The sequence below is a fragment of the Elgaria multicarinata genome, chromosome 2, assembly GCF_023053635.1.
Source record: "Elgaria multicarinata webbii isolate HBS135686 ecotype San Diego chromosome 2, rElgMul1.1.pri, whole genome shotgun sequence".
Lineage (NCBI taxonomy): Eukaryota > Metazoa > Chordata > Lepidosauria > Squamata > Anguidae > Elgaria > Elgaria multicarinata.
The window spans coordinates 4,459,432-4,479,726 of NC_086172.1; the positions used below are offsets into that span (position 1 = coordinate 4,459,432).

The window sequence follows — 20,295 nt, forward strand, 5'->3', positions numbered from 1 at the left end:
GAGATCAGGCTGCAGCCTTTCATTTCAAGAAAAAACTGAATAAGACTAAAGTGTTTAGGAAGCCCCCGCAGATCTGTTTGTAGGAAAGAGCTGTAGCTTGCCTTACTATGGTGAGATTAAAGCCTTTCCATGTATGCATCAACTGATGAGGAAGAGCATTTAAGACCTCGAGACCACAAACTGCAGCCCTCCTACTTGCGAATAATATTGGCAGGGTGAGAGAGTATCTCTGGAAAAGATATATTACTCAGTACCAGTGTGTACTGAGTAATATATGGGCTATAAAAGACTTGCAAGAGGGAGAGCTGGGTTCAAATCCCAGATTCTGAGTATATATGGCTGTGGGGATTAAGTGCCAGCAATAAAACCGGAGCAACTAGAAGCTCCCCTAATCAGTTTCCATGTGACTCCTCTTCCCCCAGCACCAAAGTAGTTAGATGCCTGAGTGCTCCAACTTTACCACGGGGACTAAAATACACAAAGATTCATTACCTGCCACCATTACAGGGCTAAAGAGTAGGATATATATTATGGGGGAGAAATTTGATTGGGCACCACTTGGAACTTTCCATCTCTTAACTATTGAGCTCCAGGCCTCGACAGTTACCATAAACTCTCTTAATAAGTTAGTTGAAGCCCTTTGTGCGTTATTCCACGTGAAAGGGCACCACACAATTAAAGGGTAGTGGGCCTACACTCCTGACAACGTGGAGAAGCCACCATGAGTACAGCCGGTTCCTCCCCCTTCAGAACTTTCCTCAATGCAGCAGTCAGGGACTGAGCCCAGGAAGGAGGTGCGACGTTGAAGGTGGAGCAAATGTTGTGGCCCTTTTTGTCTTTAATTGGAAAGAGCCTCTTCAAATGAATAACACGTGAAGGGGGAATGAAAGGACAAGGGAATTAAGTTGGTGTGAGGTAACATTAGCTAGAATTTCCCCAGATTAGAACGTGTGGGTTTATTTAACCTCAAGTGTATTAACAATCACAAGGAACTATTAACTGCTATCAAGAAAATTAACAAACCAAAATAGAATGTAAGCCTATGCGTCAGGGTCTTGCTATTTACTGTTTTACGCTGTACAGCACCATGTACATAGATGGTGCTATATAAATAAATAAATAAATAAATAAAATAATAATAATAATAATAATAATAATAATAATAATAATAATAATATGTTGGTTCTAGTTTTTTGCTATGGCTAATATAACAGATGGGACAAATTAGTATATTTCTAATCTGTCACATTTGCATGAATTCTCCCAGCCCATCCATGCTTTAATCCGCAGACACACACACTAAAAATATTCATATTTAAATACACATTTCTGAATGTATTTTCTCTCAAAATATAGATTCTTACATGTAGTTTGATTTTTAATTCTTGGTAGTTTTTGCTGAGGATTGTATTGGAACATTTGGAAATGCAGAGCCATTAGAATTCCATTCTGCACATTAGTGCAGATGAGGCCAGCTCATATTGGAATTCACAAAGATCAAATTCCTCAAGCATCCTATGGGCAGGTGGATTATATGTCTTAAATGGCTACATAAGTTCACTCTAGATGTAGTCTGGATTTCTATGCAAGTAATCTGAGATTCTGCCTTCCTTCCAGGCTGAGAGATATAGCATGGAATTCAGCTTTTTCTTGCTCCACGGCTAAAGACTGGAGCTTCAAGTATTTGGCTATATTTTTATAGCCAAAAGTGGCTTTACAATTGCCCCTACAGCACAGTGTGATCTAAAAATGAGGACAATGGACCAGGGGACCAAGATGGTTCCCTTATTTAGATCATAGGGCAGGATTGTCCTGATATACATATGGAAGTGTTGATACTGACCACTATGCTGTTGGCACACAGCTGTGTGCTGTGATGAGTTTTCCAAACACTTCAAGCCACTATAGATACAGTGTCTGTTGAGGTGTCCAGTGTCCAGATCCCTTGTTCTGCTTTCTGGGATCCATTTCAGTTTTTGAAGCCTGAGGATGTGGATAAGATGCTTCCATCTATGCGACCCACCATATGCTCCCTCAGTGCTTGTCTATCATAGCCATGGGGGACTGACCAGATGGATCACATGATCACTGCATGATCATATGATCCCACTGCTTTGAAGGAGATGGTGGTGTAACTAGTCCTGGGGGGATGACCCTCCTGGGGGAAGACCCTCCCTGGACCCAGAGGTTTATACTAACTGCTGTCCGGTCACAAATACCTGCTTTAGAGGGAAAGTGCTTAAAATGGTGGCGGCATCTCAGCTGCAGGCACTCCTGGATGGAACTTTGATCCATGCTAGTCTGAGTTCTGGCCCAGTTTCAGGGATGCCCTGATGGATAACCTCCTTTGGGAGAGGGGCAGGGGGAGTATGACCCTGTTACTTCTTCTCAGTCTCTTGGTGGCTTCTGATACTATTGACCACAGTATCCTCCAATACCAACTTTGGGAGTTGGGGCCACCATTTCAGGTCTTAGTTCTGGGATCAGTCAGAAAAATAACATCGGATGCCTATACTTCAGCCCCCTGGCAGTTGAACATTCACCTCAGGGCACTGTTTTGTCCCAATATTGTTTAACATCATCATCATCATCATCATCATCATCAATTATTTGTTACCCTTCCTCTCCCTCTGGATTGAGGTGGGGTACAACACAAATGCAAACATAATAAAATGCATATAACTAATTAAAACATTTAAAACTAATACATTATTAAAAGCAGCACATTATAAAAAAGGCATCTTAAAATTCAACTGGGTAGGCCTGCCGGAAGAGATCAGTTTTTATGGCTTTCTTACATTCCAGAAGACTGTTAAGCCACTTGGGGGCGGGGGCGTCACTGGGGGATTTGGGGCCAGGTGTCATCAGTATGCTGATGACACCCAAAACTATTTCTCCATAACATCTCAATCAGGAGAGGACATGCGTATTCTGAACCAGTCCCTGAATGCAGTTATGGGCTGGCTGAGGACTGATGAATTGAAGCTGAATCCTGATAGGACAGAGGCCCTTAACGTGGGCAGCTAACGGGTTCAGGAATTGGGTTGTTAATCTGATCTGGATGGGACTGCACTCCCTCTGAATTAGCAGGTACATAGTTTGGGGGTGTTCCTGGAGCTGCCCTTGTCACTAGAGGTTTAAGAGACTTCAGTGCCCTGGAGCACCCATTACCAACTTTGACTCTCTAGATAGGGATAGCCTCCCCACTGTGATCCATGCACTTGTTACTAGACTACTAAAATGCATGCTATGTGGACATGTCCTTGCAGTTGGTATGGAAGCTGCAATTAGTACAGAATCTATCAGGTGGGATCCTCAGTGTAGCTATATACATATTACACATGTGTTAAAAGAACTACACTGGTTGCCTATTAGCTACCAGACCTGTTCAAAATGCTGTTGTTGACTTAAAATGCCCTACATTTTTTTAATTTTATTTTTTAATTTAATTTTATTTAAAGTGATACAAAAAAGGAATGAATACAAACAACCCCCTAACAATTGATATCAAACCAACAGTTATATGACTATGTATAATATACAAAGAATATAAAAGTTGATTGATACACCTTCTACGGGAAGGAAACTTAATCAAAGTAGAGGGGGTGGAATTAAAAGGAAAAGAGGAGACAAAAAAGGAGACAAAAAGGAAACAACAACCCCAAAATCCTAAATGCATTCCTTCATTTGTTGTTACAATGTCCATATATTCAGAGCTAGGGCAGGCATACATTGTTGTACATGCGGATGTGATGCATATTGAACGAATCTCCCTCATATGACATCGAACGATGTTGATTCTGATTTCCCTTGAATTTGAAACAAGTCATAAGTTATTTTATCTGATATTGCCACAGACCATATATTTCGATACCATGCAGATAAATTCAAATTATCCTATTTTTTCCAATTCTGCGTGATTGTCTGATGAGCAGCCGACAACAGGAATGTTATTAAGTCTTTACATTTCAATCCAGCATTAAGCCCTTTGTATATTGATAATAAAAATAATTCTGGATCATATACAATTGTTTCTCTAGTAATAACCATTAATTCTCTATGTACTGATCTCCAGAATCCCTAACAGACCACCGAAAATGAAAATACATGCTTTTTATCTTGCAGCCTCTCCAACAGAGGGGACTACAAGTTTTAGTGATATGCGCTAGTTGTACTGGTGTTCGATGCCATCTATGCAGTGTTTTCAAAGAAGTTTCTCAAATAGAAGCTGATATTGATCTAAATGGTCTGTTGTTCCATAATTTGTTGCATCTAGCTTCCTCTATTTCTCTTTCAAAATCTCCTTCCCGCACTTTCCTCAAGCCCTTCATTGTGCCCATCTGGGCATCTGTTAATATAGCATACTCTAAAGATACTATTCCCTTCCCTCTTTCCCCTACCATTAACAATGCTCGTTCAAGTGCTGTTAAAGTTCTGAGTGTGTGTTAATGTCCCTAAGGAGATAGGATAATTGAGCTTCTTGAAGCCATCCCAGGCCTAATTCTCCTATATCAACTCTAAGGGCCTTCCTAGACGAGGCCTTAGCGCGCATTCTGTCCCAGCTTCCCTGCTGTGCGTCCAGATGACGCACAGGGGAATCCGCAGACAGGCCGCGCTGAGGCCTGGTCTTACCCGCCATAAGCGAAGTCGCTTATGGCGCGCCTTTTCCCCAGCTCCGGCCTCAGGCCGGAGCTGGGGAAAGTGTGGAGAGTTCCGCGGCTTTTCGCGGCTCCTCGCTTACTCGCGAGGAGCCGCGAAAAGCCACGGACCTGGCACGATGCGCTGTGCCCATCGTGCCAGGAGGTGGGTGATCGGGGGGGGGGGGAAGATGGCAGAGGGCGACGAAGGAGACAGCGAGGTGATGGCAGAGGGCGACGAAGGAGACAGCGAGGTGATGGCGGAGGGCGACGAAGGAGACAGCGAGGTGATGGCAGAGGGCGACGAAGGAGATGTTGGGGGGGGCGGAGGGCGACGAAGGAGACGATGAGGTGATGGCAGAGGGCGACGAAGGAGATGGTGGGGGGGCGGAGGGCGACGAAGGAGACGATGAGGTGATGGCAGAGGGCGACGAAGGAGATGGTGGGGGGGCGGAGGGCGACGAAGGAGATGGTGGGGGGGCGGAGGGCGACGAAGGAGATGGTGGGGGGGCGGAGGGCGACGAAGGAGATGGTGGGGGGGCGGAGGGCGACGAAGGAGATGGTGGGGGGGCGGAGGGCGACGAAGGAGATGGTGGGGGGGGCGGAGGGCGACGAAGGAGATGGTGGGGGGGCGGAGGGCGACGAAGGAGATGGTGGGGGGGGCGGAGGGCGACGAAGGAGACGGCGAGGGGGGCGGATGGGGGGGATTAAATTAAAAAAAAACCCTTACCTTCTCCGGCGGCTTCGGGCCCCACATGGCCCCTTTAAAAAAAAAAAAACATGGCCGACGCTGCAGGGCTTCCGTCGTCCCTGCGGGTCGGCCGTCTAGGAGGCTGGGCGGCGCGCGTTAAACTTAGCACGCCGTCGCCCCGCCTCCCTGCCGGCTTATCCCGGCAGGTCTAGCAAGGCCCTAAGTTATTCTATTGTTTGGAGTTTATCCTGGGCATAGAAATCTTTCAGTCGAAAATATTCCTTCATAACTCGGGACTAGGATATCTAGCAGACTACCTTCCCCTACCTTCACCCAGTCAATCCCTGAGATCTTCAGAGGAGGCCTTACTGGATGTTTTGTGATCAATAGAATATTGCCAGATAATATCATGAAAGTGGTCCTTCTCAGTAGTAGCACCCACTACCTGGAACACTGTCTCATGCCTGGTTCAAGAGGCAGAAATTGTGGCAAGTTTCAAATTTGTTTGAACATAGATCTGTATACAGGCTTTTCCTGGTCTGTAATGGACTGTGACACTGCTCTGTTTTACTTTTGTTTTGCTGTTGTTAATTATTTTATACTGTATTACATATGCATTTTAATGTAAACTGCTTAGAGATGTTATTATATTAAGTGGTATATGAGAATTATAAGTAAATTAATTAAAATATTTGTCTTGGATTCTTCCATTTGGCTTTTTTATGGCAACAGCTTACTTAAGAAAGGAATATTCCAGTATTATTCCAGTATTATTTGGAGTGCCCCAGCTTCTGACCAAAGTCTAGAAATCTTCTGGATTTATGCCTGCACTACCAAATGTATGATTCACCATTCTATATACACAGAGAACATTTGGCAAACATTTATTTTATCTTTTGCTCTTTCTTAGATGCATGTTTTAGGGCAGACAGCAAGTATGAAGACCAGCCCAGATTCTCCAGAAAACACACCGCCACCAACACCTACCCCTCCATCAACTGGCTCACAGCACCTTGGGAAAATGCAGTCTGGAACCATTGGGAATGGCAGCATTGGACAAGATTCCAAAGTCAAACAGCGAAAGAGGAAAAAAGTAGGCTTAAGATGATAGTCCAGGGAACAAGTATTTCATCTCTTTCCAAACTGTATTCTGTACATTGCAAAAAGCTACTTTCCACTTAGAATCGTAGAATTGAAGTAGATCTTGCAGGCCTAGTCCAACTGAGTTTAATGTTGGAAATGCAGAGTTAGAGCATCCCAAACACATGTCCCACTTCTATGCTACCAAATGTATCATTTCAAATGGAAATTAAAGGTACTCTGGAATTATGATTTTTCTTATCTAAGGGCTGACAGTCATGTGAATGTACGCTGTTGTGGCCAGTTTCCTACGTTCAGCATCATGGAAAATGCTATTTTCCTGTAATTTTCCAGAACATGATATTAGTGAGTTTCAGAGAAATCCTACCCCCCTCCTGATCTAGCTTCTTGTAGAAGCCAAATATTAGTCTGAGGTGCCCTTCCAAAGGTGGAGTGGAGCCCCCTGCTATACCCGCTGAGACCTGTATGGCTGTAGCTGTTTTGCTAAGTGGTGTCCTTATGGGTGGTAGCTGACAGAAGACCCAGAAGTGGGTGTGGCGGAGTCATGTGATCTGTCTGGTCCCTGAGGAGCCCAGAATTAGGCCCCTCACCTTTGCCAGCCTAAAGCTGTTACAGGAATTTTCTCTCCTATTCTAACCAAAAGGAGGAGGAGAAATTTCAAAACCAGGAGAAAAACTTTAACAAAATACACATACCTTTCTACTTTGGCTGGTGTGAACTGGCAGGGCTTTAGATAAGGCATATATGGAGAACCTGGTGAAATTCCCTCTTCATCACAACAGTTAAAGCTGCAGGAGCCATACTAGAGTGACCAGATTTAAAAGAGGGCAGGGCACCTGCAGCTTTAACTGTTGTGATGAAGATGGAATTTCACCAGGTTCCCCATATATACAAACGACACCTGCTGAAATTCCCTTTTCTATGCAACTGTTAAAGATACAGCAGCCCTGTCCTCCTTTTCATATGGTCACCCTAAGTAAGGTGCAGCAGTGGCTTTCTCAGAAAGTATATCAGAAGAGAGTATTTTTCCTACCAGAGTTCAAAAATTATTTCTCCGTCCCAATGAAATTCTCATTTCAGAGGAAGTGCCCAAAATCTTGCATGCTGTTTGTCTAGAATTCAGTCTGAATAAACATTTGCTTTAATCTTAAAGGTATTGAATACTTACACCTTGAAATATGTACACATGCTACATCATTTCAGTAGTAATATTGCAGAGTACTCTTCCTTTGCTTACTGACAACTATAAAAGGAATGTGAAAACCAAATATTTTCTACACCTCTAGGCCCTAAGGCAAGATGAATAGCATTTTCCATTGAGTATTTAGGCTGTATGGACACCTTAACTGTGCCCAGGATATGAATGTCAGTGCTCTCAATGCAGCCGCATTAGCAAAGCACTTAAGTAAAATTGTAGCCATGGCATAACACTCATTCAGATTAAAAATTTAGTAGAAATACTAAACTTTTAGTATTTCTGGCAAATTTAAACCTGAACTTAAACAGAAGCATCATCTCTTCATTTCTGTTAAAAGGATGGCAGAGCAAATACTTCACATCGACATTAGACTTTCCCAAATATAAAGGTGAAAGGAAAAAACCCTGAAACTTCTACACCGCCACCATCTTCCTTATTGGAGAGCAACAAGATAATCATATTGTGAGAAGAATGACCATTAATCTTACCTTGCACTAAACATTTTATCTATCACCACCAAAGTGTATGGAGTACCTGGGCAAACCTCATGCAGTTTTGGATGGCTTTTGTTTATTAATAACAGTGTTTTGAAAACAACTAGTTAACACAATTGAAAAATAGGAGGTATTTTGGGTGAGAGAACCTGCAAACCGCAATACAACTTGCTTAAGTCTGTTTAAACTTATATTAGAAGTGTAAATAAGAAGTGATACCAGAGAGCAATATATATTTTTAATTTATAGCAGAGACTGTGTAGGAAATATGTGACATCCTGCTTCAACAATTTGCAGGTTGTCAGCTCTCTTTTTATTTTTATTTATTGCTAAATTAAAAATACTACATGTGTAGAGCATAGTAACAATATGTGCCAATATGTCCTCAGGATTTAATGATAAAGATTCTCCTGGAAGCCTATCAGATACCTCAAACAGGCTTCCCCTTCCTTCCCTAGTCCTACAGGTAGGTTTTCTTCCCTGGGACACACAGATGCCTGCACAACTATATGCCATGCTATCTGGCCTTGTTTTGGAGGGGGCGTTGGCAAGTGGTCTCCCTGGCATGAACTGTTTTCTACCACCTTAGGCTGGTATGCCAGCTTCAACCCTACCTGGAAAGAGATAAAAACATAGGAAGAGCCATGCTGGGTCAGACCAAAAGCCTCTCTAGTCCAGCATTCTGTTTCCAAGAATGTTGCAGCATGCTGTGGACGTAATATACTGCCTATAATTCTGGGAGTAATATAGAGCCATCATAGTTAGTGGGCATTGATGGCCTTGTCCTCCATGAACTTGTCTAATCCCCCTTTAAAGCCATCCAAGTTGGTGGCCATCACTACATCTTGTGGTAGCAAATTCCATAGTCTAACTATGCTCTCTGTTAAGTACTTCCTTTTATCTGTCCTGAACCTCCCATCATTCAGCTTCAGTGGGTAATGGTCCTAGTATTCACTTCACCATACATAATTTTAGACATACCTATAATCTTTTCCCTTACTCACCCTTTTTTCTAACCTGAAGTGCCCCAAATATGGTGTTCCTACAACCCCTTTATCATTTTGCCTGCCCCTTTTTTAATATCCTATTTGCAATACAATGACACAGCATTCCAAATGTGGTCACTCCATAGATTTGCAGAAATCCATTATAATATTGAAAGTTTTAATTTTTTTTATTTCTTTCCTAAACATCCCCAACCAGAAATTTGTGGGTTTTACGGTGGCCAGACTGTTCCATTGTGTGGTTGCTTGAGACTCACAGGAGAAACTGGTAGCATCCAATGGTAGGCAGAACAAGGCAAGAAAAAAACAGAACCTTGCAGCTCCAAGTGGTCCTGCTGGCTGGAACTCTTCCACTACTCCATTAGTAAGAGCTGACTGGGCTCTTAAAGGGCCCTCAATTAATTTTGTAACTTGAGAGTTCTATGAGGCTGGGAAGATGGAGTTTCTGTGAGGGACTCATCCTCTGAGCTTTAGGACGATGGCAAGGCTGTGTCCTCTAGCCAGGAGAGTCTTGAATAAGGCACTGACTATTCTACCCCTGAGAAAGTAGCCTGTGTCATGTCCTCATCAGAATCCTTTGCTGCACACTGGAAAATCCAAGGGCTGGTCCAGCATTTTGATAGAACTAGCTGCCGCAACCCCAAGATCTCTTTCCTGATCAGTTACCAGTAGCTCAGACCCCATCAGTGTGTATGTGAAGTAAGGATGTTATGACCCTAACATTGAACCACATTTGGTTTTTACATCAAACCACATTTGCCATTTTAATACCCATTCCTCCTGTTTGGAGAGATCCTTTTGGAGCTCTTCACTCTCCCTTGTTTTAACCACCCAATACAATATGGTGGTATCAGCCAACATGGCCATCTTCCTGCTCATCTCTGACTCTAGATTATTTATGAATGTTGCAAAGCACCAGCCCCAAAAACAGATCCTTGAGGAACCCCACTGTTGTTCTCACACCGAACCTCTTCATTGTGAGAACTGACCATCCTTACTCCGTTAAGTTACTGAGTAACTTTAACCAGTTACTAATCCATAGAAGTGAGGGAGACAGGAGCAGGCAGAAAGACCATTGAGGCCTGCTCCAGTTTGACACACACACCCCACAGGGTTAACTGACATCATGACCCTGTGGGGAAGAAGAAGGAGCTGTTGGTCTGCCCCTCCATTGGGAGGTGAGAGGAGGGAGCAGGGCCTTCCCACCAGCCCGCCTAAACAGTCTCCTTAATTTCTTTTCTTTCCCCTCTCTTCCCTCCCCATCCCCTTTTCCTTCTGTTTAGAATGTAAGCCTGAGGGCAGGGACTGTCTTCTTTACTGATTGATTGTAAGCTGCTCCATGAGCTTTTTTTGGCTGAGGTGTGGGATATAAATACTATAAATAAATAAATAAAGAAATAAATGAGGGTCTCTCGTCTCATCCCATTATTAGCAAGCTTGCTCAGGAATCTTTGGTGAATGATTTTGTCAAACACATCTGAAATTCCGAGTAAATTATATCTAATAAATCACTCCTACCCACAAGTTTGAGGCACTCATAGAATTCTGAAAGGTGAGAATGGGACTTACCTTTCCACCAACTTACTTGGAACAAACTTTAAAGTAAGGGTCTGTAATTTCCTAGAACCCTCCCTCCAATCTTTTTTTAGAAATTGGTGTTAGACTTTTCTCTAGTATGAGGCCAATCTTGGAGTACGTTACATATTTTTATTAGCAGTTTCACATTTGAGTTCTTTAAGAAGTTCTTTAAGAAGTTTAGGATACATATTGTCTGGACCCAGTGAGTTGTTTGTTTTCAATTTGTCAGAATGTCATCTCTTGTCACCCCCTGTTCCTCAGATTTCCTTCTTCAGAATATCAGTTCAGACAGGGGTATCTACTGCAATGAAGGTGTTGTTGTTGTTGTTGTTTAAAAAAACTTCATTCATCTTCTCTGCCTTTCTTCCTTTATCCTCCTTTAACTCTGTTGTCATCCAACCAACCAGCTACCTCCCTAGACTCTTCAGACTCCATTTTTGTATCCCTTATAGTCTTATATTTCTTTTATGCAAGTTTGTATTTCTTGGTGCAAGACTTCAGTTTTCTTAATAGCCTCATTCCTGTTACCCATGTTGTGGTACCTACCTCTTTGGATTGCTGCAATGCATTATCTGTGGGGCTTTGGGAAACTGTTGTTGTTGTTTATTCGTTCAGTTGCTTCCAACTCTTCGTGACTTCATGGACCAGCCCACGCCAGAGCTTTCTGTCGGCCATCGCCACCCCTAGCTCCCTCAAGGTCAAGTCCGTCACCTCCAGAATATCATCCATCCATCTTGCCCTTGGTCGGCCCCTCTTCCTTTTGCCTTCCACTTTCCCTAGCATCAGCATCTTCTCCAGGGTGTCCTATCTTCTCATTATGTGGCCAAAGTACTTCAGTTTTTCCTTTAATATCATTCCCTCAAGTGAGCAGTCTGGCTTTATTTCCTGGCGTATGGACTGCTTTGATCTTCTTGCAGTCCAAGGCACTCTCAGAATTTTCCTCCAACACCACAGTTCAAAAGCCATCTATCTTCCTTCGCTCAGCTTTCCTTATGGTCCAGCTCTCGCAGCCATAGGTTACTACGGGGAATGCCATTGCTTTAACTATGCAGACTTTTGTTGTCAGTGTGATGTCTCTGCTCTTAACTATTTTATCTATTAACTATTTAACTATTTTGGGGGGAACTGTAGTTGGGTCAAAATACAGCAACTAGACTACTAAATGGGACTGAGTGTATGGTTCTGTTTTGAAACAGCTAAGTGGCACAATTCAAACTGTTGCTTTTTACCTTTAAAGCTGTAAACAGCTTGGGATGCAGATGCCCAGAGGCCTGCCCTCCTCTCAAGGACTGCCTCCTTGAACGCGCCAAGATCTTCCCCTAGATCCTCCGCAACATCGGAGGTGAGATGGGTGGTGCATGGAGAAATGGACTTCTCCACTGTGGTGCTACTTTGGAAGGATCTTCCCAGGGAGGTTTTATTTATTATTTATTTATTTGTTACATTTCTATACTGCCCACTCGACTAAGTTCTCTCAATGGTTCACAGGAGAAAACTTAAAACAATAAAATACAATAACATAGTAAAACATAATATAAAAGCCATAAGTTTCAAATAGGAAAAACGAAAGTAGGAACTATGATAAAAGCCAGCAGCAGTGCAAAGAGCTAAAAATATACTAAAACCATTTTTAAAGGTAAAACGTCTGGGAAAATAATAAGGTTTTCACCTGCTGCTGAAAAGACGTTTATGTAGACATTAGGTGAGTCTTTCCGGGGGAAGGCATTCCACAGAGTCATCTGTCACTGGGTTCTCTTCTCCCCCTGGAGTGAATTTAAAACCTTTTTTTATTTGTCTAGACCTTTCCTGTTTGGTTTTAATGCTGTTCTTTTTAATTCTTAACTCATGTTCTCTTAACTGTTTTACTTAAAAAAAAAATGGTATGTAGGTGCTGTGGGAATGCTCTTAGCTGAAATGTCTAAAATAAGCGTCCGAAATATTGATATTTCAGAAGCCTGATGGGGAGGGACTGTCATTCGTAACATTTAACATTCATGTTTAACGATGTCAGGGATTTGTTATCATCATGGCTAGCTGTAAGACTTAGCTTGTTGTAAAGGATTTGTTAGACTTTCCAACCTGATGAGAAATGCTTCTTAAAAATGAAATACCACATAAGTCACAGAATTAAAGATAAGTGGTCCATGTGGAAGAGCAAACATTGCTGAACAAACATTAGGAATCTCCTCTGGTGGAATTTTACCAGCATTTAAATATATGTAAGCTTTGCACAACAGGTACATAATACTAGCTATTACTTTTTTTGGCACTGTGCACATTTGCAAGCAAACATACCTGACCACAGAGTGTGTAAATTGAGATCTCAATTAGCCAATGATCACTGCCAGAACATCAGAAGAATTTAATTTTCTCAGTCTTACATTGGAAAGTGCACAGATGATATCATTAAAGTGTAACACATCAACTATTCAGGGTCCACTGTTTGTCACAAGTCAAGATACATGACTAATGTAGCCAAACTAAAGCTGGTCTTCCTTGACAAATGTAGTTAGAAGCACTCAGGGAACTTACTGATGATTTTGCTATGCTAACCAAAAATGCTGGGCAACTAGAGCTTCCACAGGATTTCACTTAGGAAAAAAAATGAGGCAAATTTGGGCATGGGGGTGGGTGCTACTAAGTCAAAAATAATAACTTTAAAAATGGTGCTTGCAACCAATAACACACTCCTAATTTCTTGATATAAAGAAAAGAGCCTGGTCTTAATATTGTAAGAGCCAGCAAAGCCTATGATTACATTAGAGGATGAAAGTGCTGGCATGAAGAGACCCCTCTTCAAATACTTAAAAGGTTGTCACACAGAGGAGGGCCAGGATCTCTTCTCGATCCTCCCAGAGTGCAGGACACGGAATAACGGGCTCAAGTTAAAGGAAGCCAGATTCCAGCTGGACATCAGGAAAAACTTCCTGACTGTTAGAGCAGTACGACAATGGAATCAGTTACCTAGGGAGCTTGTGGGCTCTCCCACACTAGAGGACTTCAAGAGGCAGCTGGACAAGCATCTGTCAGGGATGCTTTAGGGTGGATTCTTGCATTGAGCAGGGGGTTGGACTCGATGGCCTTGTAGGCCCCTTCCAACTCTGCTATTCTATGATTCTATGATTTAAATGTTGTAAACCGCCCAGAGAGCTTCGGCTGTGGGGCGGTATATAAATGTAATTAAATAAATAAATAAATAAATTCTATGATTCTTTTCTTCCAATGCAGAAATTTGAATCAATTCTCCATTGAACAATGGAGGAAAGAGGGTTGGGACTTGCTAATAGCCCTTTTATGCTTTGTCCTAAAGGCTTCTGCAGCTCCATGCACTTGCCCTGACTTCTGAAAGCTATAGCAAGGGATTTTTTTCACTTTATTATTATTATTATTATTATTTATTTATATAGCACCATCAATGTACATGGTGCTGTACAGAAACCAGCTTTCTGGAGTTCCGTGATCCTTAAGAATTTATCATTTGGATTTGAGCATCGAATCTCTCTGTCCTAAAATGCTAGGTGGAAGACTGCGGGCATATGTTGTGTTCTCTCGATCTTCTGGGAAAAGTTCATATAAAAGTACCCTTTGATTTGTTAATGGCCAGTTTGGTTTCATTTTAATATGAAGAATGTGACAAATGGTTGTGTCCTCAGAAGAAAAGAAACCAGTCCATTTTGTAAAGGTTTATTTTCTTAATTAGTGCACTGTGTATGGCTGTTGTGTGTTTTTGATTTAGTCACAACGTCTGTGTTTTTTTGTTGCAGAGCACTGCAGCTTGTGGCGCAGAGGCTCAGAGCGATGCCATCCAGCCTGCCCACATCAGAGAGGCCATTCGACGCTATGCCCACAAGATTGGGCCCCTTTCCCCATACACAGTATGTAATAACAGAGTTATAAGAAGCTATATTTATAATTTTAAAGAACTTTGATTTTCAAGTGGTCAAATGAAGAAGCTTTGGAATTGTTGAGAGCAATTTGTGGGAGCTATAATTTATCTTTATAAAATGGCATAATTCTTTTGGGAAATAAAACAGTATTTTCTATCTTTTTTTGGCAAGACAAAAAAGTTTTTTTCCTTTAAATATTATTTCCCTTTAATTATAAATTATTCTTTTTGTTTGTTTGGAATATTCCTGGTTTCTACATAGTTTAAGTGTGTAGTTATTTAAATTATAGGTATTATAATATTGTGAAAAGTGAATATTCTAAAATTAGTTGCCTGCCAGAACTTTTTTCTAATACAGATTCATCTCTGATGGAAGAGGATTAGAAATTCAGAAAGATTGGTTTTTATGGCGCCTTCATCTTCCATTAAAGTGTAACATAGGATGCAACTTATAAGAAAACCACACTAGTTTCTTTGGTTTTAGCATCAACCTATTTTTCCACATAAATACAAAATGAAATTTAAAATTAGCCAAATTTTATTTTATTTTAAATTAGAAGCATTGTTCATTTTTAAAGTACATTTTTTCTATGAAGAGTAGAGTTCTAAGGGTGCAAGCTGTCAGAAAAGATTTGAAAGATGTGCCCATGCCTACTACCCTACACACATACACACAGACACACACACTGTATATACGGTGAGAATGGAAGCGTGTCTAAAGTGCCTTTTGCTGATTGGCTTCCGGGAAGCTTCTGTTTTTTCACTGTTGGGAGCATAATGCTGTGCTAGATGGATCATTGCTACAAACCATCAGGCCTCCCTTCTTTTTCCTTTTTTAAAAAACGTATTCATGCCTCTCATTTTCAAAATATTTTCCAATGTCCCAAAAGTATCTTTTTAACATGCAGGAGTTGGAACTTCAGTAATTAATGGAACAATAAATACATTCCAGAGCCACAGATTGCGTTGTGATGCACGCATGAACTCCTGCACTTGTGGTCTTCCCAATTCATTTCATCAAAGAGTACAGTTCTATGCAGCCTTTGCCTACAAGAGATCACCAGGAGAACTGATCATTAACAAGTTAATCTGCCTTGGCTAAGTGAATAATTCCTAATTGCTTTTTCACCCCTCTTACAAGATCTTCCATTAGAATGCACCTTTTGTCCCAAACTGTGGTATTGATCACCCAGATTATTATCTGTGGAGACCATATTCCAATTGCTAACAAATTACGCTGTCCAACATTTACACATTAATATCAGTACAGGAATATTGCATGCTAGTCAAAGTGACTAAATATACAATGAGGTCCTACAGGGCCAGCAACCTCTGCTTATCCAGCTTTCCTGATACTGTGGCTTCTAGGTACCCAAGTTTATAGCAGTTTCCTTTCCCCACAAGCATCCCCTGGCAATCCCTGAATATCAGGTCCTAAGTGTCTGGCTCATGTTGGTCATCCATCTACATCTCTTACCTGCTAAACATTTTCCCCCAAATGATACTGCTAGTATGTCTTAATTGTTGTTTGTCTCTTTCTTGCCCACTGGGTTCTCTCTGTTTCTGGCCCTCCACTTCTCCAGCGGCAGACACATTAAAGTGGAAGTTTGCTCACCTATGTTCTCCTGCTGGAAGAGAAGGGCTGTCCTACACAGCTGCCTAGGCTTGCCTCTGGCAAAATTAGGGCAGATAATGAGCGCATAAGTTACATATTAATACGTAAATATTTCATAGTGTAATTGGAATACGGTTTCCATGCAGTTATCTGACAAGGCCCTAATTCTATTCATTAATTAAATATGTTTCTAAGCAGTAATGCTTAAGTAATTTAGAGTAATACATTATGCTCAATCACATGGAGCACAAGTAATTAAATTGGACATTGTTGAAATGTTGGGTGGTGATATAGGAAGTGTGTATGTGTAAAGGATGAAACTAAGAATAACAGTGTTCATAATGTACAGTGACTGCCTCAGCTCAATATATATTTGACAACTTAGAATCAATTAACAGTATGGACTCACCAAGCCCCTTGCGCTGCCTGCGCATGTGCTTTCTTTGGAGGGCTGATGGGGAAAACAAGGAAGGGATGATTCAAACCCATGAAGTTCTCTTCGTTTTTAACAATGTCAGTATGTATTATCTTTCTGGTTGAGATCCAAGACAGATGTTTTTGTTTATGTGCCTTGAATGGGATTGCAAGCATGATATAGAGATGTAACATTTCCGGAAATTTTGAAGCCATGGAAAAAAAACGTGGTTTTTTGGGGGGGGGGGGGCGGGGGAACAGAAATTTTCGGAAAGATTAAAATAATGCAGTATTAGCCCTTTTTACAGATTGAAAGTCACTTTGTTACTTTAGTAACATAAAATGTAATTATGTCCAAGTTCGTTTGGCATAAAATTATTACATTTGGTATATTAAAAGTACAGTGTATTCAAACAATTATTAAAAATTTAATTTACTTTTTTTTACCTTTTTTTGGTAACAAATGGAGCTACAAGCTCCGAACTGTTAGGAACACCTGAACTGTAAGGAACTTCTTTGGTTCTGCCAGTTTATGAGGAGCAGGCAAAAAAATCAATTTAAAACAACAATGGAAGAAACCACCAACATTAGTAACAAAGAAAATTATGTCTCCGCTAGTCCTCCAGTGTCAAGACATAAAGCCCCCATTCCCATAAAAAGAACTGAGAAAAAAGGGGGAACAAAGATTCAATGAATATGCATGAAATTTAATCAGACTCATTTTCTGAGCTATAGCTATCACTATCAGTTTCAGTCTCTGCTTCAGTGGCAGTGCCCCCTGGAGGCAGAAATGCATCTTGCTCTTGCATTTGAGAGTTGTAGTCTCAGTTTGCAACCTAGGACTTGATTGTCCTTGGTGCACAGACATTGCATCTGATACTGTACAGTTTTTAGAAAGCATTTGGAGAAGTAAATCTCTGAACACCTTGTCTTAAACATTTTATTCATCATGCTAAAATAAAACATCCCATAATCCGTTTTTTCTTCATTTTTTTTTTCAAATTTTCAATTTTTTTGGAAAAAAACCAAAAGAGGCTTCAGAAAAAAATGGGGAAAAAACCCCTATTTTTTTCGGGTTTTTTCCAGGCCTTCACATCTCTAAGCATGAATCAATTAAAGTCTTTAATACGGCAGGCTTTGAGACTTTTTAAAATTATGCAGCCATGCAGATTTGCCAGTTCTCTTCCCCTTTTGTAGCTGTAAGATATCTGCCTGTCTTGCAACTTAATGTTCTGTGTCTTATATTTCAAAATTTGTTGGGTAAGGAAATATCAGGCCAGGTTTTGGAATGGAAACTGTCTTGGTCGCCCTGTGGGATCACCTTTGCCGTGAGAGGGACGGGTAGTGTGACCCTGTTGATTCTCTTGGACCTCTCAGCAGCTTTCGATACCATCGACCATGGTATCCTTCTGGATAGATTGTCTGGGCTGGGAGTTGGAGGCACTGTGTTGCAATGGTTCCGCTTGTACTTGGATTGCCAATTCCAGAAGGTGGTGCTGGGGAATTATTGCTCTTTGCCATGGCATCTAGCCGATGGGGTTCCACAGGGCTCTGTTTTATCCCCTATGCTGCTCAACATCTACACGAAACCACTGGGAGAGGTTATCTAGAGATGTGGGCTGAGGTGTCATCAATATGCAAGTGACACCCAGCTCTACCTGTCCTTTTCATTATACCCAGGTGAGACATTGGCTGTTCTGAATCAGTGCCTGTGCATGGTAATGGACTGGTTGAGGGCCAACAAACTGAGACTCAGTCCAGACAAGATGGAGGTACTGTTTGCGGGTGGTTCATCTGTCCGGCTAGGTGATGTTCACCCTGTTCTGTAGAGGTTTGCACTCCCCCTAATGGATCGAGTTCGTAATTTGGGGGTGCTCCTGGATCCAGAACTGTTTCTTGAGGCACAGGTGGACTTTTAAGACCTAAACAGGTTATCTGAAAGAACACCTCCTCCCATATGTGCCTGCTAAGAACCTAAGATCATCTTCATGGGTCCTTCTCCGTGAGCTCCTGCCAAAGGAAGTGTGGCAGGTGGCTACCAGGAGGAGGGCCTTCTTTGCTGTGGCACCCCGGCTGTGGAATGAGTTCCCTATAGAGGTTCGCCTGGCACCTAAATTATACTATTTTCAACGCCAGGTGAAGACCTTCTTATTCTCCCAATATTTTAACAGTTTATCAAACCTTGCTGTTTTATATCTGTATTTTAAATCTGCATAAATCTTTGCACTGCTGTTCAGTTTTACCTTGGTTGTGCTTTTATATAGTATTTTTATATTGTGTTTTTATACTGTTGTTTATTACTTCGATTCGTGTCTGATGGTTTTAACTTTTGTGAACCTTCCAGAGAGCTTTGGCTATTGGGCAGTATAGAAATGCAATAAATAAATAAATGCATTCTGATAACGTAAAGTAGCTTAAGTTCTAAATTGGCATAAATGCTCCCCTTTCCTTAGATTTTTTTTCAAAAGGCAATTTTATTAATGTTTTGAAATATGAATATTTATTTTAATATTAACAGCCAATTAAGAGGAAGATGGTGGCTGAACAAATCACTAATTAGCTTGCAATCCCAGTTCTGAATTACCATTTTAACATATCTTATGATTTCTCAATATGTCTTCATTTAAAGTGTACGATTTTAGTTTTTAGTTCCAGGTTTTTTTTGTCTGGTTCCCCTTCATATATGCTGCTGATTTAAGATTAATCCACTTGTGCTAACAATATAGTCATTCAAAAGACAGTGTTGTTTTATGCTGAAGCATTAAAATATGACAGGCTGTGAATTTCTGAGAGATTATGGAGCACCTCAGGTGAAACTGTTATGGCAGTAGGCCAAAAAGTGTCTCTAACTAAATGAAAAATAATCTTCTAAATGAAAAATAAGTTGGTATTCTCTACTGGGAATAGACTGATGCCATGGGATGGAAATTGTTTTCAAAGAAATATATAGACTTCTGCACTTGCAAAGTATTTTCCTTCTTGGCCATTTGCCCCGAGTTTAAATTTCATATCAATTTAATACAGGATGTAACACAGAATAGGAAAGCTAAGGGTCGTTGCATATGATATGGCCACCGCATAGCTGCATTAAATTGTTCCCTATGTTGGCAGTTTCCAAGTAGAGTTGGTCATGAACGTTGTCTATGCCTGAAGGAGAGGAGTAGCCCAGTGTAAATGGTGGGCCAGTGCACACAACTGTGCTGCCATGTGGAGACACCCAGCATAGAAAGCCATTTCAGGCAGCCTCGACATGGCCATTATCACCTCCATGTAAAATTATATAAATTTCAGGATAGACTGTTCCTTTGTGACAGATCTAGGAGCAGAATGCAAAATTTCCAACTCTTTTGAGAGTTATAATAACCAGTACAAAATGTTGCAATGGATTCATGTGTGTTGAATATTCTGTCCCTTATTAAGAATTCAATTTATTATTATTTAAAACAAAATCCAGTCCAGCAAAGTCATTTGGACATATGAAAACAAATGCACACTACAGGGTTTGACTTGTTTTGCTCTTGTTTTGTTTTGTTTTGTTTTAACAACTGCTGCACCGAAGCTGGAAACTGTAGTTTAAACGTGGTGGGATTTAAAAAGTTGTTTAGAGAGCAATCCTGTGCTCCTTGGACAACATCTGAGGGGCCAAAGGATGCTGCAAAGCTTTGACCTCAGAGGAG

At 41.2% G+C, this 20,295-nt stretch overlaps 1 protein-coding gene across 2 annotated transcripts in view; it reads left to right on the forward strand.

Annotated features, from left to right (window-relative positions):
* SUPT3H (SPT3 homolog, SAGA and STAGA complex component) overlaps positions 1-20,295 on the forward strand; it is a 349,923-nt gene that overhangs the window by 268,221 nt on the left and 61,407 nt on the right. For both annotated transcript variants that reach the window (XM_063115942.1, XM_063115943.1), the window contains 2 exons: positions 6,239-6,421; positions 14,468-14,578. In XM_063115942.1, coding sequence (XP_062972012.1) covers positions 6,239-6,421; positions 14,468-14,578 — 294 coding nt within the window. The remainder of the gene's footprint in view (positions 1-6,238; positions 6,422-14,467; positions 14,579-20,295) is intronic.